Source organism: Sparus aurata, chromosome 2 (assembly GCF_900880675.1).
Source record: "Sparus aurata chromosome 2, fSpaAur1.1, whole genome shotgun sequence".
NCBI classification, from domain to species: Eukaryota; Metazoa; Chordata; class Actinopteri; order Spariformes; family Sparidae; genus Sparus; species Sparus aurata.
Window position 1 is genome coordinate 30,677,766 of NC_044188.1, and position 27,081 is coordinate 30,704,846.

General features: G+C 43.6%; 1 protein-coding gene across 2 annotated transcripts in view; it reads left to right on the forward strand.

The window, feature by feature from the left end:
• Positions 1 to 25,209, forward strand: part of ubash3bb (ubiquitin associated and SH3 domain containing Bb) — a 46,245-nt gene extending 21,036 nt beyond the window's left edge. The window contains exons 2-14 of one of the 2 annotated variants that reach the window (XM_030437826.1): positions 10,574 to 10,627; positions 11,465 to 11,651; positions 14,114 to 14,312; positions 14,699 to 14,868; positions 14,977 to 15,185; positions 17,639 to 17,783; positions 18,209 to 18,335; positions 18,425 to 18,544; positions 18,650 to 18,742; positions 18,867 to 19,011; positions 20,168 to 20,274; positions 20,382 to 20,491; positions 22,345 to 25,209. In XM_030437826.1, the coding sequence (XP_030293686.1) occupies positions 10,574 to 10,627; positions 11,465 to 11,651; positions 14,114 to 14,312; positions 14,699 to 14,868; positions 14,977 to 15,185; positions 17,639 to 17,783; positions 18,209 to 18,335; positions 18,425 to 18,544; positions 18,650 to 18,742; positions 18,867 to 19,011; positions 20,168 to 20,274; positions 20,382 to 20,491; positions 22,345 to 22,482 (1,804 nt within the window). In that variant the 3' untranslated portion in view covers positions 22,483 to 25,209. The remainder of the gene's footprint in view (positions 1 to 10,573; positions 10,628 to 11,464; positions 11,652 to 14,113; positions 14,313 to 14,698; positions 14,869 to 14,976; positions 15,186 to 17,638; positions 17,784 to 18,208; positions 18,336 to 18,424; positions 18,545 to 18,649; positions 18,743 to 18,866; positions 19,012 to 20,167; positions 20,275 to 20,381; positions 20,492 to 22,344) is intronic. The other variant, XM_030437834.1, reaches the window with a different exon arrangement.
• Positions 25,210 to 27,081: the final 1,872 nt, after the last annotated feature.

Here is a 27,081-nt window from a genome sequence, read left to right on the forward strand (position 1 = left end):
AAAAAAAAAGTGACTCTTTCATTTCTTTGTGTTCTGCCACTATTTTACCAACCGGTGTTATTTTCCTTTTATCAGAAACAGTGTCAGGAGGAGGAATGTCAACATTCTCTTAGAGAGGAACACTTTGTCGTTTCTGCAACAATTAATAAATATATCCATTAATTAGCAACTATTTTGATAACTGATTCATTGTTTTCAGTGGCCTCTTAAGAAGAACAGAAGTCCAGATTCTTTGATTTCAGCTTGTTGAATGTGAATATGTTCTAGTTTCTTTCCTCTGCGACAGTAAACTGAACATCTTTGGGTCGTGGGCACATTCAGTGGACAGCACAGCTACTACAAGCTCCATGTACATGTCTACAGCAATCCTACATAGCAAACAAATATTATGTATAAATATGTATGAACACTTGAGTACATGGAGATGTTCAAACTGATAATATTGAGAGAAGGGCCTTTTTTTCTGTAAACACGTACACTGTCTAACCTCGGAGCCCACTTCCTGTGTCTTTCAGTGTAAAGCTGGTAGCCCTGTTCACGTGAATGTGTCTTGTTTATTCCTTAAACCTGTCGTGTGTCGGGCCGCGGGGTAATGTACTTCGGGTTAAACTTTAGCGCTGTGTGATGTACGGGCCTGAGCAGTGTTGTGTTGCGTGGGCGTGTTGCGCGCTGCCTTGTCTGTTTCTCTTCCTGTCTCTGTGAGCCGAGCAGTTAAAACAGGACTCTCTACGGTTGGAAAACTTGCTTTCACATGTCTGTGGGCGAGAGTGAGCAAGTGGTTTTCTCACAATAAAGGCCTTTAAGATGAAGGATTGACTCTGCATGTGTTAATAAGGAACTATTGCATGTCACAGTGTATATATATATATATATATATATATATATATATATATATATATATATATACTTTTTTTTTTTTTTTTTACAAAAAGCAGAACTATTCCTCATCTAGAAAATGACTTTAATGTCTGCATGTAATGTATTGCTTGAAAAACCGAGTTTGAATGGTTAGTAGATGGAGCGAGCTCGAGGGGCCACGTCCTCCATCTGAGGTTGAAGAAAACCAGCGCAGCTCTCAACAGCCTGCATTTAGTTTGACTTTTTTTGCACTATTTTCTTTACTGATGAGGAAAAATCATCATCCAGGGACATTTCCCTACAAAGACCTTTTATTCGGTCGGCTCTCAACCCACACTGCTCCGTCTGCTCGCAGGTGGAGAGCCTCTAAGAGCTCTTGTTGGGACTGTACGGCAGTGAAACAGCTGTGCAGCAGTGGTTTTATCATGGGAACGCAGGGAGTGCTAACCACCAGAGTGGAGCTGATATTGGCCTTTTAATACCATTCAGATATCCGTAGCAGATACTGGGGACTATTTTCACTATCCATTCATCCGCCATTTACTTTGTCGTTTAATCTTTTGGCCTGAAAATTATAAGTAACTGTTGAAAATGCTCATCGCAGTTTCCATGGTGTCATGTTTTGTTGGACTAACATCACAAAACACAAAGATATCCAGTTTGCTATCATAGAAAACTGGAGGTCAATGACTAACATCTTTAATCTTTTACTTTTTACTTAAAACATGGTTTTAATTCAGCTCCACTGGTATTGGCCAGTCACTGTCACCCAGCTCTAATGGATGAGACTTAGTTTGAGGCTCCAAACAGTGAAGACCCTCAAGAAAAACTAGTTTTGATCATCCACAGTGTGTATCAGACAGACAGCTTTCACTATTTTTGGCTGATGAATAACAGAAAAATGAATACATGTGTAAGTACATAAATGATTGAATACATATCTATCATATCTAATACATATCTAAGTACACAACATAAATAATTCAGTATGTATCTGATATATCTCCAGACATGACTTTGTAGCAGTTGGGAGAAGACATACAGTTTTAGACCATCATGTTAGAAAATCTCATTTACAGAAAATACATTTCAACTCCTAACTTAATGAATAAAGTATGAAAAATGAAAGAAAAACTAGAGACGTTCTCATCTCCCTCTTTGTGGTTGTAGCACTGGGGGGACTGTTGGAGTTGATCGAGGGCAGGTCAGCTCTGGGTACAGTAGCAGTTTCTCCCTATTGACATTCCTGAAGCTAAGCTAGGCTAATTTGTCATTAGATAAAATTGATTGATTTTCTCGTCTGACCGGGTCTGATGATACATTACCATAACCGTCCTGGTCAGGAGGCTTTGTCGTGCTGACACCGAATTAAAAATATGGCAAGCTTGTTGAAATTTAACATGAAGGTGACTTAAATACAGACGGAGACATAAACGGCCGTCACCAGCATCAGCTGTCTAAGAAGACCACACTGATCAGTTGAAGTTAGCATGAAAGCTAGCTCATTTTGCCTCGATGTGTCTCATGTCGGTCTGTCATTCCCTGCTCCATAATTTGTAGCTTCAGTTTATAGTAAATGCAGAGTTTTGGAAACAGGAGTTGACCTCTAACACAAAGTAGCGCTCAGCCAAACTGGTGGCTTTTCTAAATCATATTATTGAAATCTTCGAGTGTTCCTCTGGTGCCTTTTCCAAGACCCAGTTTCTGTACAAACCAGAGTAAATTCACCAAAGTAATGATGGCTCTGAGGACATTTCTGTTGACAGCCGGATTTTATGCCGTGAACGACTACTGCAGCATTAAGCTGAGGCGAGCGCTCGGGGCTGAGCGCGAGTGCACAGTTGCACTGTCATCATGAGGGACGGAGGGAGTGGTGAGGAGCTGGCCTTTGAGGCTTTGGTGCAGCAGCTCTGCTCCCAGCAGACCAAACCCATCTCTCCCTGCTTTAATCAGCAAACCTCAGGCCCAGGCTGCTCCACCACCAGCTTTTCTGAACACACTACGTTTGATTTCTTCAAACTAAAAATCAGATTTTCTCCAGAAGAGGAGTGCTTACAAGGGATCCTCCTTCAGTCCCCACGAGCCTGTAATCGACATGTTTGACTCAGCTCAGGACTCGCCTTATGAAACAGCTACCCACAGCTATGGAAACCCTGAGAGGCAACAGCACAAAAAGGAAATGTGAGTTGTCAAGGGGAATCCAAAAATATACGTTCTGTGAGGGTTTTTTTTTGGTTTTTTTTTTGCTCTGGTTATTTTTAAGTCATGATTCAGGAACAGGTACTAAAAGAAAAAGAGTAACTTCAGATCTAGGTACCCACTAACCTGTTAGAGCTGGTGAATCTCCCCAACAGCCCTGCAGATAGGAGCAGAAATAACCCCATAAAGCATGTGGAGCAACGCTCATTCAGCTACGTGACGCCCCTGAAAAATTCTGTTTCTAAAGAAGGAAACTACGTCAGAATCAGCTCCATGACAATTCACCGATTATCTAAATCACTTTGTACTTCTTTTTCTCGTCATTCATGATGTGTTCTGAGTAAATGTCAGGATATCTCTGCCCGACCCACTCGGGCAGAGATATCAGCAAAACAATAGGTATATGGAACTTAACGTGTTTTTTTAACATTTCACCTTGTGAAGATGCTCTGCTTGTTCCCTGGTTAGGTTCAGTCACAAAGACCACATGGTCCTTTCTGGCTGCAGCGGCCCCGGGCTCCAGTCCCTGCCCGGGGCCGCTGCGCTGTGTGTCACCCCACTCTCTCTCATCCTGTTTCCTGTTATCTCTCTGAAGCGGTACTATCAATAAAGCCATACAAAGCCCCAAAATAAAATTTAAAAAATGTAAAATAAACACGCACTGTGTACGTGATGTGACACGTTTTGTTGAAGTGTAAACCGGTATCCTGTGTAACCTCCTGCAGTGCAGAGTTGCTCATCCTTGTGGTTGTCTGTATTTTTACTCAGTAGAGGTTTCGTTAAGCATCAGTAGACAAACGAAGAACCACTAAATGTGATGTAAAGCATGCTTTGCACCGCTGGTCCTTAGGTGATTTGTTAATTGAGGCAAGCACGCGTCCCTGTGTGATAAGTAATGCCTGGTCACACCACATTTAGCAGCAGTAAGTGCCACTGAACACCAGCACGAGTAGCTGCTCACAGTGCTGCGGAGGAATTTTGGCTCCGTCCTCAGCATAAATACCCCTCAGCTCACTGACATGTGTTTGCTCCAAGCAGGAGTTGCTCGTACAAGCTCTGGATTTTGGACTTGGACTGACGAAGAATCTCTAGTCGTTTAATATTATGGCCAGGCTGTGTGAGCCTGTGTCGTTACGCCTGATGCGACTCTGCAGGATTCTCTCGTGCGGGGCAGAATCACGAGGCGGCTGAAGGTCGAACGGGTCTCGATGCAGCACGGCATCTGCAAACCGAGACGGTGCTGCCGCCACGTGTGAGGGTCTTACGGTGGAATGCAGTGTTTGCTTTTCACCAGACATAACAGGGGATAGTGCCAGCCACAAATATCCAGTTGCGACTCGTGTTCGCTCGATGCCAGAACATTCAAGTGTTTTTCACACATTTGACACTCATATTCGTCTCACTAACTTTCTGAGTGTGGAGTCACAAACAGGTTGACGGGTGTTTCTCTGTCACTTCCTGGAACTCTGTACACATTTTTCATATCATAAATACATTTGCCTGGACAACATTTTGGTAGTGTGGTGAGGCCTCGGAGCTTTAGGATTACCTTTTACTGACATTTTCAGTTTGGCAGGTTTCAGGAGATTGGCTCATGGGTGCTGATCCGACTCAACAGCCTGCGTGTTAACAAACTAAACCGCACTGGTGACTCTTGGATGTGGGAGGTGGGGGACTGGTCATAACTTTATCATTGTGTGAATATTCTGTTGATGGATTTTCTAGTCATCGACTAAAAAAAATGGTGTAATTGCTTGTCTGTGGTGCAACAGCTCATTGCTTGGCCTGTCTCCATCTCGTCATCGACATGAAACTGCACGCTCGTCTAATCCAACTCTAGTCATCTTCTAGTGTTCCAGAGGGAGGATTAACCATTCGCTGCACTCCATCAAACTGAGTCACGGCTGACTGTTTGATAACCCCTGGCTCCCATCGCCACTCCTGTCGAGCTCACCACTCTGGCAGACACACGTACAGTACAACATGATGACGATGCTGGTCTTAAATTCAACAGCGGCGTCTCACTTCTAGTAAGTGATTTCTTTTCTAATCCGATACCGGGTAGAAAAAACACAGGCTGGTATCGCTGATGCAGATGGCAGCCATGCTTAAGACAAAAGCTTAACACAACAGCATTCAGTAGTTTCAAGAATCAAGGGAAACTGTACAGATGTAAATCACTTTCTGTTTTCCCTCGGTCGTCTACTGGACGATGTGTGCTGCTGGACTGTGGATTTCTTTGTGAATCCTCTGAAGTCGTGTCTGACAGCAGCGTTTTACATCCGTGCTGTATCTTCTCTGTTGAGCTGTACATTTGTCATGACAAACACGAACCAAAAAAATAGTCAGGTCTCCTATGACTGACTAACAGCCTCGTGTCATAGTGTCAGATTGATTGATGTGTAGTGACGCTCTTTATCTACGTGGTGTTAAATGCTGTCGTTCAGGAACAAGACTGTCACCTTCGCGCAGAGCGGACCGTACGGCTGTCTTCTCTTCACATTGCTGACGTGAACAAACTAAAATGACATTTGAGTTTGAGTTTTTACAGTAAGTGATGCTCTGACTAACCTGGTGATACATCATATATCATATGTGTCACAGGACCCACTTCTCCTTTTCATTACTTTGTCATGGTTTTGAAGCCCGTCTCAGTCACATATCAGCCCGTCACTAATGCTGAATGTTAGCCTGGTGTTCCTTTATCTGTGTGTGTGTGTGTGTGGCTGGGGGTGTGCGTGGGGGTGTGTTGAAGTGGTTTAAGGTCCTTCCTTCAGCCGCTGCTTCTCACCCTCTTCCTTCTCTCTGATTCTCTCACACACATATTCAATGGTATGTAGGTCTCCACCTGTGGGACGCCATAAGCTGGCTCTGAAGACCGTCTCTGCTGTGGTCACGGCTGCTGCTGACTGAGCTCGCTGCGGTGAGGCTTCACAGAAAAGTGTGGGGTTGTCCTTCCTTGGTTTACATGATTTGCATCATGTGTGTGAACCCAGTGTTGCTTTGACCTTCCAAAACAAGTGTGGTGTGAAAAAAGCGGGCTGGCCCACTGCTGATGTGACACATATGATCATATTCGACTGAGTGACGGGAGCCAGCTCTGTCAAATCTGCATGCTGATTCACTGTGGAGGGGTCGAGTGTCTGATGAAGGCCTCCAGCCTAACGATGAATAATCCCCAGGCAAAAAGACTGAATCCACCACATGCTCACCTCTTCTAACTTCCTTGTATTTTATTTTTACTTTCTGGTCTTCTATATTTAATTTAAATCTGTAATGTACCAATTTCGCGTTAGGGATCAATACATTCCTGATAGCGAGTCAGATATTTGTCAAACTCTTCTTTTGGACAGCGCACCTTTATTCTCCCTTTTCAATGAGCAATTTATGGATAACAACAAGAATAGTGTGTTCATTTTATTTTTTACAATATTACAATTATTATAGTGAAATCAGTGTCGAGAGGGTAGCCACAGCACTGAGAGTCAAAGCACATGCAGACAGGACTGAATCTTGCAGTGTGAACCCTAAAGACAGTTGAGAAGTGTCACATACACACTACATCAGCAATAAAGATAGCATATGAAAACGTCTAATCATGCCATTTTAAATGATTCATATGAAAGCATGTCTTTTAATATACACAGCATGAATATATGAGCAAATTGGTTAAAACTGTCTGTTTAAAGCTGCATCAGCAGTTTTGTTCTGGCCCTACAGTGCAGAGGAACACACACCACAGTACAACTTTATATAACAGAGTTATTCATGTGTTGAATAACTTTCTTCTTTCTTTTTTTAATCATTTGAAACTAATAAACAAGTGGAGAAAAAATGAAGTGTATTGTTTAAATCCTAGCTTACGTAGAGAATGTGTAGGTCCGACCTCCTTTGGCACTTCTGAAATCTAATCTTGTCACCATCTGCTGGGCTGCTAAACTGTCTTAGTGAGCTAGTAGCTGATGTGTTGGTCTGCTGTTTGGTGCTGGGCAGGAAACTTGTATTTTATCAGAGCTAGTTAGCAGAAAACATGTTGCTGCTTATTGGCACACAGGATGAAACAACACTGGCCTTCAATCCAAGCAGCCACCTTCAAAGAGCTGTGATAATCTAACCCTAACACACGGCCAGCATGCAGTTGTGAGTGCACGTATACAGACACACACCTGCACACGTCCCATCCCACAGGAGCAACATGTGACGGCGTGCTGAAGCTGCTCGCTCCCCAGAGATGAAAAGCACATGAGCATGCAGGAGCTCTTATCTTCTGAGTGTCAGCTAATTAGATTCTGTGGCTCCTATATGAATCATCTGATCTGCAGATCTGCACAGCCTCCAGGTGTTGCTGATGTAGGGACGGAGGCAGCAAGCAGAAAAATCACTCTTCTCTCTAGCCTCGTCGGTTTTGTGTAATCAGGACTTCAACATCTTCATTCAAAGCTTCTTGACTGTTCCCTCTCAGGAGTTACTCAGCCAGAGAGAGACGACAGTGGACATGTAGCTGAGAGCAGAAAATCCTCCCGAGCACAGTGGGGAGGAGAAATAACACACTTCAGACAGTGAACACCTCTTTCACCAGTAACTGTGAGTCTGTAGGTGTGGTTAAGAGGAGTCATCAGATTCCTTCTCGTGAGAGGAATCAATGCTAATGTGTGCTGCCTACACAGGCCACGTATCATCCTCCACGCTGCTCTGGGAAGCTACAAGGAACTGACGCTTCCTCTGACTTGTGATCCATTTCGTTCTGCTCAGAATCAGTAACTCTGCTTGACTCAAATGTGTCTTTCCCAGTTCCTGGTAGTGATATACAGTTATAACCACATGTACATTTTCAATTACTCATGGATACACTCTGGCCATTCAGATCAAAAAGTGGAGAGAGAGATTAAAAATGTCGTGCCTCAGAGAAAGGGCTGTTACCTTGAAACAGACACTTTTCATTGGAAAACAAAACTAAAAGACTTCAATTTGTATCATAAACTGTGACTTTGGCCAGCTGCAGGGCTGTTGTTGCTACATTCACCCAGGATTTATCTGCTGGAGTAACTTCACTGTCTGAAATTTTGTGGCAATCCACCAGAGATGTGAGACAGAAGTGTTTGTAAGTACAGTCCATGCGCCGACCAACAGATGACATCATCTGGCCTGAAGCCGCGGCACATTTGTGCACAGTTCCAAGTAAAATGCGTCCAACCGAGCATGAACACAGCCCTGTCGGAGTGTGGATTCTGAAATACATGTGGTTATGATTGTTGAATTATTAAAATGCCCTTCTGTATAATTCAGTGGCATTACAACACAGTGGTGAATGTTACTGGTTTGACCTCCACTTACATGGTAATGTTACTAATGGCAATGATATGGTGATGATACTAATGGTGATGATTAGTCCAAGGATCTTCCTGCTCTCAAAAGTTGAAATGTTTTCTGTAAGAACAAAAGTAGGAACCAGTTGTAAACTACAGTGGCTGTCTGAACAGCTAACACGCAAACAGAGTTACAAAAAGATAAAACTCTAAACTCTAGATACTAAACTCCAAATCAATTACCTCGATGTGTAAACAGAGAACTGTTGGTTCCCCAAGATCAGAAACATTCAAAGCAGCTGTAAAATGAATTCTGCACAGTCTGCTTACAAATGTAGAGGAGTGCCTGGTGTGATGTTTGTATTGATTGGATACGTAAATGGTAGTAAATGGTAAGTAAATAAATCTGCACTCATCAAAGTGAAAGCATAACTCACAAATCTCCACGAAAACTCTTTATAAATGCTTTTGGATTCGTAAGACTGGGGGAAAAAATCAAATATCTCAATATTTTTTTAATGTTACCCCAATATCGATATTTTGACATTATTGTGGGGACAGTTCGTACTTTCAGTATGAACACAATAAGATGTGTAATCAATAATCATTGGTAATGTGGTAAAGAAAAGTATTATCATGCCAGATCATCATAGAATGACATCCAAAATCTAACACCATATATAGTCTCGCATCATGTTCATAAAATTATATCGGCGTATTGCTGTCAGCACTGATAGGACCTTTTACAAACTATTTAACAAATAGCACAAACCAATACTTGCTGATGGCCCCGCAGCCTCCAGCGACCATGCGGGGGAGTACGTGGCCATTTTTCTCTACTCCATGAAATGCCTTCCAGGCATTACTCTGGTCATAGGGTCAGGAAGTATGGGCTACCATTAAATCTTTGACCAGACCTCTCTCATCTGACCCGTTTCAGTTTATCTAGACTCAAATATATAACGCCACACCGTCAGCTTGTCCACGATGGGGACGGGGAACTGAGGGCAGCCAGCAGGCCGGGACAGAAACCATTCTGGTAATGTTACGTTACCTGGTACTGTACATACCAATGTGTTGCTCTCTCTTCCAAACAATCCAGCCATCTAACTGTCCATCCATTCATGAAATGAAATCGCACACCAACAATAATGATCGCAATACCAACATTAATGATCCAAACATTAATGTTGGTAAGAGTGGCATTTAACATTTAACAATGTAACGGGATGTGCAACAGAAGTAATCCCGACCAGTTCAGCCTCAGAACAGCTCATGGTCCAGTGTAAACAGATTCCAACGATGCAATCCACTTAATCACACGTTTCCAGATCTTGTGTCTTGCAATCAAACAGACAGCTACTGCCAACTTCTCAACTCATCTAAAGACTGTGTCCTGCACATATCCAAAGCTACTCGACTTTACAAATGTTACAAAGCCCGAGTTTCACTGTAACTTACCACCGAGAGGGCGGGCGAGAGAGAGAGGGCCCTGATGTTCAGCTCAACAGTTCTAATAAAGTTAATACCAAATACCAGCAGCCTATATCGGCCTTTAAAAAGCGGTCGACCTCTACTCAGCACTTGAATAAATGTTTGGACAAAAAAGTGCACACTGAAGCATTTTCAGCTCATTTTAGCAAAGACAGAATATAAACTCAGTTACTTCCACCACTGCCAGTCGTCTCTTAGATCCGACTAGAGAGGAGAAAAAATATATTTCCATCTGCTGTGTTTCTGTTGAGAAGTTCACTTCAGCCAGTCGAACCAGGAAAATGCTGAATAATTCACCAGTTTTCTTTTTCCACTGACATTGTTTGTACCCAACTCCCCCGGCGGTTCTGTTCAGTCAACAACTTTCAACCTTTTCCACATTATTTCCTCCTCCTTTAAAGCCCTCAATTGAATCTCTAACTGTTTACGCTGTCAGAGTTTCCACACAGGTGTGTGGATGCAGAACACTTTTATTTGCCATCTGCTGCAGGAAAAAAAACTCCAGAGGACACAAACTACTGTACAGAGAACAAGATGAGTGTGTTCCTCTGCTGCTCGGCTCATTGACACACAGAGGTCACCGCTCTGGCTTTCTCATTGTCACATTGTACAGACTATTCTCACACTGTCACTGCACCCAATCTCACAACGCAGATCAGTAACATGTCGGTGATCGTTTTATCCCATTTTTCCTCCCCTCTTATATTCTTTCACAGGCTGAAGGCTCTGGTGTCAACAGGAGGTCGGAGTGTGCAGGCAGCATGTGACTGGTAAGTTAAAACAACAGGCGAGTGTTCACAGTGTTCACATATACATGTCACAAGACGGGCAAAGCATGTGTTACACTGCCCTCTGCTGCAGGAAGGTGTCGGCAATGTTGTGTTCAGAAGGCAGTTTCTATACTCCTGTCGTTTGTGGATAATTTCATCAAATGAAATAAACATTGCATTAGAAATAAAGACTGCTGTGGCATCTGTCAACAAAAAGGATCGCAGACCAAGTAAGAGCTGCAACAGCTCATGGATTGATTGTCAACTATTATATTGACTGACATTGAAAACAAAAAACCTGTCAGAATTTTCTGATTAGACTTTCTGGTTCTCCTGCTACTATGACTGTTCATCATGGGCTTTTCACAATTTCCTGACACATTATAGATCAAACAACCACACAATTAATCCAGGAAATACTTGACAGATTAGATCGATAGATAGAATCATTAGTTACGGCTCTTGAGAGCAAAATGGATGATGTGAAATGTTAAATGAAGGCGTAAGTGTTGAATCTCTGCTGTCCTTGCTGCAGAGGGACAGGGATGTCAGCAGCAAACAAGCCAGCAGTGTTTAGTGTCAGAATATGTTCAAATCTGGAAGAATTCCAATTATAAAGGAGCTGCGTAGCTCAAATGTGCCAGCCCTGGTCCACTGGTCGTACAGTTCTGATACTTTGCATTCATGGCCGTGTACTTACCCAGTTCTTCTAGTAGGTTATGTTTGGCAGAACCTCTTGGAAGCTGTGCAATCATGAAAATATGGGCATCTTGTTAACACTGTCATGGCAGCTAAGTAGACCTGCGACTTCATTCACCCCCCCCCCCCCCCCCCCAGGCTCTTTTCCCATGTGGATGACCCATTCCTGGACGACCCTCTGCCCAGGGAGTTTGTCCTCTACCTGCGGCCCAGCGGACCCCTACAGAACCAGCTCTCGCACTTCTGGCAGCAGAGCCGGGTCACGTGTGGCAAAAACAAAGCCCACAACATTTTTCCTCACATCACCCTCTGCCAGTTCTTCATGGTGAGTTGGAGAGTTGAACCGATCCTGTTCAGGTTTATGATGGTTGATGGTTAAGGGTCATCACAGGGTCTCAGCTCACGCCTCACGCCTCACACAGAGGAAATATCAGCTGGATTCTCTTCTTCACTGTTGTGTTTAATCCATCTTATTATGTATATGTTACGGCACTCTTTGTTATGATTATTATCCAGCGAATGCTTTATATGCTGTATGTGAGCAAATAGGAATAGATGTCAAGTGCTAACTTAAAGGTACCCTGAGAACATACTTATAGTTACATACCCTTCTGTTTGTTGTTGAGTTGTGTACTTACATTATCCACAATGTACAATGTTCAAACTCAAGTAAACGGTGCGTTTCATTTAGTCGCCTGTTGCTATAACTTCAGGAGAGAGTCAGAGAAGGAGGAAGGAAGTCTGAGTCACATCATGTCGATTTTCATTAGCTGGTGGTTGTTTAGTGGTGTGTACACCACCTAGTTGCACCTGTGTGATCATTGTGTTTATTCGCCCCAAACAGGCATTACTTTACTGTACATTTGTCATAAGATACTGATCAACAGCACACACTTACGCTGTAACGTTACGTTCATGAAGAAAAGCACACTTCCCCTCCAGCTCCAGTCAGCAGTCAACATTACAACATTACAGGCCACCTCCACGGATCACTGCTGCAGTCAAATTGACAAACAGGAGTGAACATAACTCCACTTTTTAATCCCAAAAGTTAGAACGTAATCTCTGAGCTCTCCTCCCGTCAGTAAACGGCTCTGGATCAGAGCAGAATCTGATGAGACACCAGGGCCCGTATTCACAAAGACTTTTATCTTAACGTTAGGAGTACTCCTAAATGGGACTAAAAGTTTTTATGTAGGAGTCATTTCTTAAAGGTAATTCACAAAGCTGCTGAGACCTACTTTTAGTTATGAAAACATTGAACTCCTAAACTAGAAGTAACTCTCTGTTGCTATGGATGACGTCATTTTATAAGGACGCACTTAGAAGCGGTGCCTACAGTGATTGGTTGTTGAGTGACAGGGCAGTCCATTGAAAAGTCATTTAGGCTACGCAATGCATGAAGTGAAAATAAGGAAGTTGCCTACAAGCCCATGACAAAGCCTATGAAAAGAGCCCCCCCCCCAAAAAAAAAAAAAAACGCTTTGGCCAAATAAAAATTATAACATTGCGATGAAAAACGTGAATTGTCAATAAAAGCGACATTTGCTTGAAAAGCTGTGTCATTTTATTGTAACGTGTGTTAAAGACATTTTGTGTATTGATGGAATGCAACTTTTTCTGATTGACAAAGACGTCTTCATCCTGAGAAGGTGCAATTATTTTAATATGCGTCCCATCAATGGCACCGATCACACAGGGTATACCTGCAATTTCCATGAATTTGGCTTTGATTCTTTGTTGTTGGCGATTGTCTAAAGGAAACCGGATAAACTGACAGATTATATGGGGTCTACAGAACGCGTTGATGGTTTGGCAGATAGAGCGGCTTACTGATGGCTGTGATATTCCTAAATTATCCGCATTGCAGAGCTGCATTTTCCCCGTAGCCAAATACCGGAGTGTTGCCAAACATTTTAACTCTGGCATTATTGGATTGTTTCGGTTGGTTGGGGACGTTATTGCGTACCTCACCAACTCAACCACAACTTCAATCCCTTCGCAGTCCATCCGATTGTTTTAATAATTCCCTGTCATTTAGCGTCTCCAAAACATTGGACTACTTCTAAGGTCTCCTAGACTTTTACTACTTTTAGGCCTAAAATGTTTTGTGAATAGCTCTTGGAATCCTAAAGTTACGACTGACACGCCCATTATTTTTAGGAGTTGCTCCTAAATTCGCCTGTTAGGAACTACTTTTAGCCTTAAGATTCTTAGTGAATACGGGCCCAGGTATTTATTCCTCCAGAAGGTCTGGATCTGCACCATCTCTCTCCTCCAGAGCTGGAGGCTCTGAGCAGCTGAGCAGCGGCTCTCCACACACAACAGTTAAACATCGTCAAACATCTTTTCTTTTGACACCCAGGGAGAAAAATTGACTATTATAAATATTGTGTGTTTAAAGCATTGCTTCATAGCTCTAAAGTGTTAAGAAACTCACAGGGCACCTCAATATCATTCTGTACTTGTGTACTATTGTAGATTTGCAAATCAGCAAATCAGGTTCACTGGCAAATCATTTATCATGAAAATGTTTAGGAAAAAGAGAAGACTCTTTTCTATCCAAACTTTCAGACTTTCTCATCAGTGCCATTGCAGTGGTGCCGGTGCACCAGAAAACACCCTGTGGTTCATAAATGTGCTATCACGTCGAAATGAATGTGTAACAAACCTTTACCTTTATCTTTCTGTGACCTTTGGCTCTCTGACATTCAGATGAAGCAAGAAATGTAACATGTCCCATGTCTGAGGAGATGTTAACCCATCACTCTTCATCTTTCCAAACAGTGTGCAGACCACAAAGTAGAAGCTCTATGCGAGGCCCTCCTGGCCACCGTCCAGCAGTGGCGGGGCCGATTTCCCAGCCCGCTGCCTCTAGAGCTCTACACATCCTCCAACTTCATCGGTCTGTTTGTGGAGGAGCAGGTGGCCGACATCCTCAAGCAGTTTGCAGCCGACTTTGCGACAGAGGCCGCCAGGAAGGCAGGTAGGAACCACGGGCAAATAGTTTGTCAGCATCAGTTCATCATATTCACCGTGTAATGTGTGGGGACCAGCTGGGGCAGGAAGTGATGTTGGTAATGCTGAGTTATTAAAACACTCACTCAATCTGTCGCTGTAAGTATTTTTAAACACAGCTCAAAGTGAGAGTGACTGCCAAACAGTATGTCAGGCAGCTAAGTGCCCAATCAGCTTAGAGCCGTGGTGTTAGCGTTCATGCTCTGTTATATTTCTAACCCTGAAGGTACAGAGGCAGATAAGAGCGTGGCGTTCAAACCTGACGGGGAAATTTGAGCATTGTCAGTCAGAATGTCAGAATATGTTCTGACGTGATGTACTGCACTGTGTATAATAAAGTCCTGTCTCATTCAGAGGTCCATGTGGAGCCTCATAAGAAGCAGCTCCATGTAACTCTGGCCTACAACTTCCCCACCAACCACCTCCCATCGCTGGAGAAACTGGCCAAGGGCATCGAAGTCAAGCTCGGTTGTGATTGGCTGGCAGTCCTGTTCTCCCGGGACATTCGTTTTGCAAACCATGAGGTGGGTCTGAGGTCACCTGATATACTGTGTATTTAGTAAGACAAATTGACATGCACTCGTGTGTTCTACATGTTATCAGCTGAGTCGTTGCTTGTCGTGCCTCTGCAGACGCTGCGGGTGATGTACCCCTACACCCCTCAGAACGAGGATGAGCTGGAGCTGGTTCCTGGTGATTTCGTCTTCATGTCCCCAGTGGATCAGAGTAGCACCAGTGAGGGCTGGGTGTACGGGACCTCGCTGGCCTCCGGGCTGTCTGGCCTGCTGCCTGAGAACTACGTCAGTCTGGCCGATGAGTCCGACACCTGGGTCTTCCACGGGTCAGCACTGCTCAGTCTCTTATTTCTTATTCTTATAATCTAACACACAATGACTACAAGTCCTTTGAGACTCTTTGTTTCATTTAACCTTTATATTTCTTTATGTTGCAGCTATACGTTTCCTTATTGTCAGTTTTCAGTGTTATGTTGTGGCAGCACTGTGCTTATAGTGTGGTTAGATGTAGTCAGGGTTAAGGCAGGAACACACCAGCCCAAACGTTGGACGTCTGAAGCGTTTGGAGATATGTTTGGTGTGTTCCATAGTTGCCAACTCTCCCGATTCACGCGGGAGACTCCCGATTTTTAACCCTATCTCCCTCCATGCTCCCAGTCAGTAATTTCTCCCGTTAATCTCCCGATTTTACAGTAAAGGAAACAAGTACGATTGTGTCCCTATATTTGTTGCAGTATCTGGCAACCCTGGCCTGCCTGTGTGGATGAGCAGGTGTGTGATTGTTCCTGATAAATCCCGCAATCCGGCTTTTCCGACCTGAAAATGAGGCTCTCGTGAATCATGCAAATCTGTTTTTGTGAAGTTAGTTTCAGTTTGGATATTCTGTGGATATCGGGTCCAGCTGAGACTTTACTGAGGTTCTCCCAGTGTCAGCAGCAGGAGGACGGTCAGCTCACCTCTCAGAGCCTCGCGCTGAATCACTGAGACTGATTTAGGGACCGTCATTAAATTACTTAGCATAAATAAATTAATACAAAATAACTGCTGTTTTTTAGAATATCTTTCATGTCATGTGACCCAGTGACTCCAAACCAGCTGCAGATTGTATCAGTAAACTGGACGAGTAAGACACCTATTGTTTTTGTATTTTAGTGCTTCCTCTATTTAATATGAATATTAATATGCAGAAATTATGATGAATTATTATGATAAATATTATGAATTATTTCTCAATAGCTTCCATGGCATGTGGCTCACTGACTTCTGAAATGCTCAGGATGTTAACATATTTTCAAGCAGCAATGTCAGCTTCTACACTATTTTGTCTCATGTCTTAGATTCTGATTCTGAAATTCTAAAAATGATTTTCTTTTCAAAAATCTCACGAGTAGGTGAGATTTAAAGGGTCATTTTTCAATTTTTTTTCCGGGGGGGGGCATGCCCCCAGACTCCCCTAGTGTTGCTAGGTTATCAACTCAGATAAAAAAAAATTAGGGGAAACACTGTTCTAAGAATTTTGGACATGTGTGGTTTAAAATACAAGGCAAGAAATTATGACAAATAAATCGCACACCTGGCGAAGGAACCTTGTTACTTGGGCCGATACACCGATGAAAAAAATCTCCCTATTTTTCACAACCCAATGTTGGCAAGTATGGTGTTCAGCTGCGTCGGAAGCTTTCGGAGCCGCGCGGACGTTGTCGGATCCGACTGAGCATGAGAAGTCTGAGGAGGAGGGCCGTCGGACGTCTGAGCCATTGGATCCTCTGATTGGTTGTGTGCCAGCTGAATGGCGGTTCTGATTGGCGGTGTGCTGGCGAATCAGCGCGGTGTGTGGGAGGGGCAGAATACTGTGTGCGCTTTGTTTTTCTATGCACTCCGTTCCGTCATTCCCCGTTTTCATGTTTTGCAGTAGTGGCACCAGACTAGTTGTTATGTCCGTTTAGGACGAATTAATTCTTGTTCGTCTGGTAATGCCTCGCTGCATGTTTAGTATGCAGCTGTTTTTTATCGGAAATAGTTAAGTTTCGTTTTGATCGAAAGTAAAGAGAGTTGCGTGCATAAGGTTCTCGTTTACAACTCACAACACAAGCGCCACCCGCTTATTGCATCTCGCGCAAGCGCAGAACGTACACGCTACTGTGGCGTAGGCAGCACGTCGAAGCAGTGTGTTCAATGCAACTTTTCTGCTGAACGGGTCAGACAAGAAGCAACGGAGTGGTCGGAGAGTGGTCGGATAAGGCAGTTGGACGTCTGGGCGGTGTGTGGGGGCCTTTAGGGAAAGATCGTGTTGTATCTTAAAGTAACTGTTGCTGGAAATCGTTCCAGCATCTCATCACAAACATCTGGCGGTTTGACATGTTGAAACACAGTCTTGAACAGTGGTCTCTGGCTCGGCAGCCTTTTCACCCGGCTGTGAAGGCATCGCCACCACCCTCCCCCTCCACCTTCCCTCATGAGAGTCGGCTCTTGTGCATCTAGTGTGAATGTGATACGCCAAAGATAAAATATCAGTGGCTTGTAGAAATGTGAATTACCAACATTTTATTCTGATGACCGGGCTGATTTATTTAGTGTAGCAGCAGTCCCCATCATCCACCTGTACCGGGGCAGCTGTAGGTTATGTGTGTGTATGGTGATACTACGGTTAGTGTGGTCAGACTATGGTGAATGGTGATAGATTTTTAAAAAATGACAAGCTGTTCCATTAATGAAAGAATACTACATGGAAGGAATGACTGAATCGTGTTCTGATGTCTGCTCTCCTGGTCCACCGCAGCTCCCATTCGTTCTTCAGCTGTGGGCCCAGCGACAGGACCAGTAAGGAGAGAGGGATGTTTGATGGACTGCTGGACAGCCGACGCCCCGAGAACACTAGTCCTGGAGACACGCCCACCCTCAGTCTCATCTGCCATCCGATGCAGGTAGATTAGTGTTCGTACCTGTTCTCAAATATCCAATATATTGTGTCTTAAAAGATGTATTAGAATTGGAACGAGACTTCCTTTTGACACGTCTGCAGCAGTGGGTTGGTATTAAGGTTACGGCAGTGAAAATCCTTACTTACACATAGCTACTGGTCAGTTTTCCTGTCACCCTCGGACTATTTTGATGAGATTAAAGGCTGGACGGCCAGTCTAAACAGTAGTAAGGCTGAAGGAATTATCTTTGGTCCCCTCCATCGGCCAATCTCGCCGAGTTATACTAGGCCACCTCACAGAGTATGTGAAGGCACATGCAAAGAACCTGTAAGAAGACTGTAATCTGTGATCCAGTGCTCCGTCCTGATGACCACACCAGCGCAGTTATCATCATTCTCTTGTAACTCACTGCTGCTTTTATCCTCCAGCAGGTCCTGCGGATCAGCGGCGGTCACTCTCGGCAGCCGAAGAGGACACTTTTTGTGTGTCGGCACGGCGAGAGGATGGATGTGGTCTTCGGGAAACACTGGCTCTCCCTCTGCTCTGACAGTAAAGGTGAGGAGTCAGTGGTAAAAAACAGGAGTAGGTGAGACATAGTCCCTCGTTTCACTGTTTGACTGTACTGTAATCCGGTTGTTCTGCAGGCAGATATGTGCGATCCAATCTCAACATGCCTCCCAGTTTGCCGCTGTGGGGAGACAAGAGAGATTATGACATGGACGCTCCTATCACTGTGGTGGGATCCACGCAGGCTCGACTAGTGGGTGCGTCACCAGTGTGGACCTGAATGATGTACTACCAGCGTAGGTGTTGTTGTTGCATTTTGTACATGTGTATATATCTATATATGTGTGTGTGTGCTCTTCCAGGTGAGGCCCTGTTAGAGAGTAACACAGTGCTAGACTTTGTGTACTGCTCTCCCTCCCTGAGATGTGTTCAGACTGCACAGAACATCCTGAGAGGTAAGAGGAGTGTCCTCACGTTGAATTGAAACAAATGAATTCAACTGAAATGAAAGCTGTGTTCTTTTTTTTTGCTTTTGTTTTTTTGTAGCTGAGCTCTGACGACTCGTGTTTGTATTACCAGGTCTGCAGCAGGACGGTAAGCTGAAGGTGCGAGTGGAGCCGGGGCTTTTTGAATGGACCAAGTGGGTTTCTGGGAACTCTCTGCCTGCATGGATACCACCCACTGACCTGGCTGCAGCCCACTTCAGTGTGGACACAACATACAGGTGATGCAGACAACTCAGGGTGAAATACACCTCAGTCATCTGCTTTTACACAACCATCTGTTGACAGTTGACGGTATTGTCTCGTGTTTTTAGTTCACAGATATCTTAAAGTCTAAGAATCAAGTGAAGTTACTTCAGTGTTGTGTTTCTTGAAACGTGTGCAGCGTTCAATAAGCATCTCTCCAAGCGGCCGGGCTTCGCTGAACTGGATAACTGCTATCATGATGCTGGTTGTCAACTGGCTAGCTCTGAGTTTACTGATCCAGCTGTGAGTGTGGTCTCATTAAAGCTCAGCTGCAGCCTGACGTACATGGAGCACTCAACATGAGAGAGCCTCTAACCTGAAGCCTACATACATAACAGGGAAATCAGGTTATTACGTAGCGAGGAGTGATAGTCAGATAATCCTTGACTGAGCTCCTTAATGGTGTGTGAAATTAATAAAACAGTAGGTAATTAGTGTTTATTGTTTGAAGGCTCAATTCAAACCTGGCTGGATGCATAATTGTGCAAAAAAACCTTTTTCATATCCTTGACATTATTGTCATGATAGTAAGGGTCCTGGAGAGATGATGACACAGTTTTTCCACTGATCTGATTGGTCAGTCGGACAGCTGCTGTGATCTGATCCCTCCAATGGTGACTTGCTCTGGAGCAGGTCGCCATGGCAATCTAACCTGATTAAAAAGTGAGCCAACTTGATGATTTGTGAAGACCCGACAACGGATGGCTGAAGCACTTATCTCACTCTGCAATAAGTTCTTTTCAGTTTGCCTCTCTAATGAGGAGAAACCAAACAATAGCATTCTTCTACCTACACCAACATGTAGATGTGATGTGATGATCAGCGTTTGGGTCGTTCCTCCAAAAAAGTAATGCTATGTCTTTAAATAGTAATGTATTACTTTCTTTATGATCTCCGTACAGAAAGTAATTCTGTGTGCTTCTGATGTACCCTCCCAGTACATCAGTGTTAGGGAGCATTGGTTAGCAGAGTTACATTACACTTGTTGTCACACGGTCACTACTTCTGGTGTCCAAATGTTAGATTTGACTTTTCAGATGAGTTAAAAAGACTGGCTCGTCACACCTCATACATACTTCACAGCGCACTCTGCGAACGTACAGAAAAAAGCAATTCTTTGTCTTCATACAGACCTCTGATCCCGGTCAGTAAGCTCACTGTGTCTGAATCCTACGAGAACTACATGAGCCGGAGCTACCAAGTGACCAAAGATATCCTGTCAGACTGCAAAAACACTGGTAAGAGAAGCAGCAGGACAGGCTGTTGAGCCATGTAGGTGAACTTTTTACCTTCTTGTTTGTCCACTGCTGATGTTGCATCCTGCCTCGGTTTCCACTCTGCGTAGGAAACAACGTGCTGATTGTAGCCCACGCGTCTTCCTTAGAGGCCTGCACACGCCAGCTGCAGGGCCGCAGCCCACAGAGCGCCAAGGACTTCGTCCAAGTAGTCCGAAAGGTCTGTTCACTGCATATCTCTGTTTGATCCAGTCCAACTTTTTCCCTTCCCATCATCCATCCATTATTACTTCCATCTGGTTTCCTCGGCTCCTCTCCCTTCACCCATCGGGGCTGCATGCACTCAAACGTGTTTGTATGCACTTAAAACTCTGAGGAAATGTCCCCAACAGTTTAGTTTTATCCACCTGACCAGCTGACTGACAACCTGAACGTGAAAGGTGTTTGTAGAGAGTGAAAGAGAAACACACTGAGCATGTCATACAGAATGGAAATGATCATTTTGTCTTCTGACACTGAAATAAATGAACGAGCAGTCCGTCTGCTCCACCGGTGTGAACGAATGACGTACAACACAAACAGTGTGTAACTCACAGTGACTGTCAGCACTTTTAACATGCAGTCCAGCATGTCCACCCCGACCTCTCTGACTGAACTCGGTACACTTGTTCTTGCCGGCTCACAGTGGCACCGTGTTTGTGGAGTCCGACCAGACTAAACTTCCTCTTTAGATAACACGGCTTTGTTGGGCTGCTCATTAGCGGGAGGCTGTTGTTACTCGGGTCAGTGAGCCTTTAGTGTGTGTCTGCATGTTCTCTGACAAACCAAAACTCTTTTCCCCAGTTTCTGTTTCATTCTGACAAATCCGACACACGATCTGCACTGGCAAAATTAAAATCAAATTGATGACATGAAGTGAAGTACACATTGACATTTCCTGTTTTATGTATTCATTGTGTCATAATTAAATGAAAAATATATTCAAAGGGAAGAAAGGAATTATTTAGTCTTCAAATTTAGACTTGCTGGCAGCCGGACGTTAGTTCACGTAGGCGGACTCCATTTCTTAACTAGCTAGCGTTCAGCAATAAACCAGTCAATGGCTCTTCCATTAGCTGGCATGCTCTATTCCTGAAAATAGCTGCTATACCTCCTTTGAAAATAGATGTGAGATGTGTCCTGCTACACTGACTCAGATCAGCTTTTAGAAGAAAATAAGACATTTAGGACATTTATCATTCACTGAAATGTGCAACATGTTATTTATTATTATTAAATTATCAGCTAAAGTTGTGAGACAAATGTATTGGAGTGACAGAAAGGTTTCATGATAGTATCTTGGGGTTGAAATACTTAAAGGAACCGTCCATCCAAAAAGTAAAACTCGGTCATTATCTCCTCCCTCCAGCCTGATGGAAAGTCAGGTGAAGTTTCGTAGTCCACAAATCATTTCTGGAGCCTCACAGCAAAACAGCGTTCTCCTGAACAACTGGAGTAGCTGGAGACTTGGATTACAGCAGACGAGCTGTTTGGAGCCATTTGATGCTTTTTTTGGTTATTTTTTTCTGATTTAAAACAAGTCAAGCTACTTGAGTTGTTTAGGAGAAAGCAGTACCTTTTGTGTTTACCAGTGGACCATGGCCTCAAAAAGAGTCTCTGCCACCTCCACAGCATTTCATTTTGGGTGAAGTGCATTATGTACATAAACATTTTTTTTTTTCTTTTTTGAGATGCATGAAAGATATTCCATTCTCAAAAAACAAGTTGAAAAGATTTGGACAATATGTCAATTAAGCCTCAATTATAACTTTCAAATGATGAAACTTAGTTATTGTTTGTACCACAAGATGGCTGCAGAGTGCACAATGTCAAATGAGCCACTATCCGGCAGCACAGCTTCATGCACCTGGTGTCAGGGGCTGAAACACAGAACACCTTTACTAAAACAGAATCATGTTGTCGCTGTCGGCCCTGGTCTATCGTATGTATCTCAAACCATCTCTCTCATCCACAAAGCATGAGTCATTTCCTTGAATTTGTTTCATGACTACTTTTGCTCTGCTCGGTCCTCAGATCCCCTACCTGGGCTTCTGCTCCTGTGAGGAGCAGGGAGACACGGGGGTGTGGCAGTTAGTGGATCCTCCCATCCTCCCCCTCACACACGGACCAAACCACAGCTTCGACTGGAGGGAGACGCTCCTGCAAGAATGACGTCCGTCTGATCCAAACTTCACCGAACCCTGATCTTGCTGTCCTCCCGCGGACAGCAGCGCCCCCCACAATACTGAAACCTTTTCTCTGTCAGCCTCTCCACACAGCTGCTGGGTCAGCAGTGACGGGTGAAGAGGCTTCCCTCCTGAAGATGAGAAGCCGAGGCCCCAGCCGGTGAACGGCCGGCCGACTGAATGCATCCCCCTGAGGCCACACTCAGATTTCATTGTATTATTGTGTTTCCTGGAAGAATGAGGGTGAGTGGGTGTTCGCTGCGCTGTGTGGGAGAGCGCTCACTGAAATCCAGCCGCTCGTTTCAGTCTCAGAAAATGTTGTGAAATAAGCATGTTTCCTAACAGTGCCGCTGAAAATCAGTCGTACCAACATGAATGTATTTCATGGAGAACCACGGACTGTGACAGTGGGTGACAGTAGGTAATGTGATGGAGAGCAAAAGTGTGCAAGTATAGCTGCCTGTCCTTATTTCCCACTGACTCAGGATGACTCAGCAGTGAAGTTTATTCTCACTGAAAAATGTCTAAAAAGCTTTAGGTCCCTGAATATAAGCTGGACATCACTAAACTCAGCCACAGAAACCCGTTTACTTGCCTGAACGTATCGCTGAGCTAATGTTAAACACATTCACCACAGTGAGCAGTGCATCCAGATTTCATCATCTCCATCATTACTGGCAGGTGTAGAGCCACTCATATGTAATGGATTACAATTACTGGACCGTAGATGTGTACACAGCATTGTCATGATGCAGACGTGAGAAACGTTGCATGGTGAACCAGCTGTGCCACGCTGTGTCAGCTCTTACACAGGAGACTGTCACTGATGTCAGGGATCTAAAAACAAGACAGGTGTTGTCTCCATCCTTCGTCAATCCATGACTTTTATTTCCTGGTGTGTAATGCGCCATCAAGCCTCAGAGGTCGGTAGAGTGTCCACACGTACACAGGTATTTCTTCAAATTAAACCTTTTTCTCCACGTTTTGGCCTTTCATACTGGGAACAGAGCTTTTGGAAACTCCAGCCAGGGTGAATACGTTCAGAATGTCGTTTCCAGTGTTTACAGAGATTTTTGGGAACTAATGACACAGACGTCAGCCTCCTAACTGGGCCTCATCAGTGTCACATTGGAGTATTTGAGTTTGTACATGAATTGAACTGTTATTTTGTTCGACGATATATCTAAAAGGACACAGTGGGTCAGTGATATGTAATGTTTGAATAAAAACAGGATTGTGTGGAGAGCAGTCATGTTTTCCTGCCTCGCTCACAGAATTTAATGTAACTAAGCAACCACACAGAATGTATCATCTGCTTCCCGTGTGAATGGCCTGGTCGTGTTAGTGTAGTATGGACGGACATTATTTCTCTTTTTGAAAATACATGTGTACGTGTGGACGAGGCCTCGCTGTGTTAAAAAGAGGCAGTTTCCGGTTGATTCTGGGTCAGTCGTAACAAAATGTTTGGATAGTTTGTGTCCACAACATCTGATTTCCATCCGAGTTTGTGCTTATTTCACAAAGTTGACTGAGACAGTTGAGGATTTGCGGTGACAGTGTGTGTGGAGCTTTCCTGCACAGACAGTTCCACCTCACCATCCATGTGAAGAAGTACACATGTGGACTCTGTGTTCAGCTCTGAGCTCCTGGTCAGGGCTCCTGACCAAGACAACGACAACAGGTTCCTTTGTCTGCTCGCCCTCTCTTCAGTCGCAGAGGGGAAACACAGCGCTGGCTTCAGGTCCTCGTCGGGGACTCTCCTAATACTCTCCCACACAATGTGGCCCCACGTGTCTCTCTTATTCGGTGCCACATGTAGCAGATCCCGTACAGCGGCGTCCTGAACATGTCGTGTCTGTAAAAACTGAAATCAGCACAACCTGTACTATCGACAATCATACTGTAGCTTCTTGATTCTGGTCCAGCACATTTTTTTAGTGTGTGAAATGTTGTTAATGTTGTGTTAGGGGTCAGAGTAGCTGTAAATAATCCTATTTTAACAAAAGTCTTCCAGTCGCATTTTTTTTTTTGTATTTATTTGTAAACTTTTCTTTCAGATGTTCCAAGCAAAAAGTATTTAAAGAAAAGAGCATCATCACTTTCAACAGCATGCAAGAACCTCTGCTCTGTATCTCAGGTGTTGACTGCATTTAAAACACATATATGCAGCTTTGAAATGTTTCACTGAGTGACTGCTGTTGTGAGAACCTCCTGGAATGAAAGCGATGTCTTCCTGATGAACTGACTGCCTGCTCATAGCTACAGAAGAGGACGCTGTGAGCTGCATTACTCGTCAGCAGGAATGGGAAGTTCACCCGGACATCATGACGTGGAGCTTATTAAGAAATCATAAAAGTTGCATGTTTTGAACTTTTCAGAAAACAGCTCTCATCAGAGCCTCATTCATGAATCCTTCTCCGTTCTTTTCAGTGATATGTCATTGCTTGGAGAAATGATAAATCTGTCTGTCTCTGATGGCAGGTGCTTTGTATTCAGAGTGTGTCAGTACAGTTCTGTCATAACGTTCATGTCAAATTTCAGCAAGGTTTCAACCCAAAGTACACCGATCCTATCAACTTACACCAAAAAGTGTTGTTGTAACAGAGACCTTCCATCATGACTCATCAGATCCTGTATTTGTTTCATTGAATTAACTCTGGAGTAGATTTTGGTCGCTGCACCCAACAAATTAAAGATAAATTGTGAAATACAAGCAGCCTTTTTTTAACCCCTAATGTGTCATTAAATATGTCATGACAAGGTGTTTTGTTTGAAATTCGGCCCGATGACCCTCAGTGAACTGATTACAATTTGTCAAGATTCTTCACCTTTATTGAACAGACAACAGTACAGCATGTGAGCCTTCAGCCCCGACCATGATATCAGAGGAAAAATGTCCGCTGTATGAATTTGGTGTGAGGCCAAGAAGACTGCTGGGAAGTTACATGAATGAAAACGTTGCTCGATTATAAAAACATTGCAAACGTTTGATGAGGAGGTGACAGCACTTGTTAGAGCTCAGTGAGACGTGCACCGTGTATATTTACCTTTGAATGAAACTCAGGGAAAAACATGAACTTAACAGTCTGATATCAACCTTCTGATCGAACTCTCTGCAAGAACACTCTGAGCGCCACACGCTACCATGTGCTTTAAATCTAAATAATGATGTGTAGAGATAAAGAGCCATGTGGGCACACCCTTAATTCAGCAACTGCTTCTCAAGTTGATTTGCTCCTAATCGGTTCTCCTCACTGAAGCATGATTGAAACAAATCTGTTATTGAAGGAAGCAGCTGCCGTCCAGGATCCTCATCTTCAGGGAGGAACATTGGAAACCAACATTTAACCAAATGCCCACCATTGTCTTTGTGATGGTCGTACCGTTGTGCTGCTACAGAAATGTCAAAGGTTTTCTCTTGTTCCTCAGTGCAGAGTACTGGAGCAGAACATGTTGCGTTTGTATGAAATGAATCATTCTCTGTAGAGTGAAGCACTAGGAGAGGAGAGCCATGTGACAGAACCAGGAAGAAGCCATGTCATATCAAACGTGTACAGCTTTTAACGTGGAGCTACTTCATTTGAAATCAGTGTGTGTTGATTTGCAATTTATGATGAGCTGTTTCTAGAGGACAAAGCTGTAAGAAAAGAGAGCGACGTGTCATCACATAAATAAAAGCATCCTTTCTCTGCAGAAGCAACATTATAAAAAAACAGCCCTGCAAAGCGACTTTACCTTATCCATTGGGTTTGCACCTACACAGCCAATCATGTAAAAGCAGTACGAACCCAATCAAACTTGGGCATCCTCTTCCTGTTTTTGTTTGGTGAGTGTATCCAGAATGAAGCTCCTCTTCCTCAAGTAGAGCTAGCTGAGTCAGTTCTGTGTCCAATACTGGTGTTGTTTAAACTGGCTGCTTCTTTTATTTAAATACACATTTTAAAGGGAAATGATGTAAATACGTAACTGAACAGTGAGTGAAGTGACTGAACGACACTATCAGAGCATTAATCTGTTTTTTTTTTCTAAAGGAACTTAACCTCCTGTATGTTCCATCAGTTTAATGCTGTTGCATTTACTGCGTTTCTCCGGGTGACGCTGCACACCCGGCTTCATAATAAGTAACCGTAAAACTGTTTGCATTGACTTTATTAACAGGTATTGACTGGCTCTTTAACTTCTGCTTTTAACTTACTGTACATATTCATGGAATTTTCCACAAATGTTGTATTGGGCAAAACAAGAAAGAAAGAATAAAAACAGAAAAATACATGCACTTCTATTTCGTGAGCCAGGAGCGTGGGAGAGGCCTGGTAAACCAAAAGTTGCAAGCAATCTGCAACACACTGTGGAAATCCAAAATCATTTTGAACAAGGAAGGTCTAGTCCAAGTTACACAGTGTGCAGGAGTTTAAGATAAAATATAAACATCTATACAGCCTGGATAAATGTATGAATTTATGGTTGAATTCTAAAATAGCATTTCAAAGGTTCTGTGCTGTGCTGCTTTCTGCTGTGTCCTGTTCTCTGGCCCATTCATGATGTCCCACAAAAAAAGGTAAACTTGTCTACAATCGCCCATTTT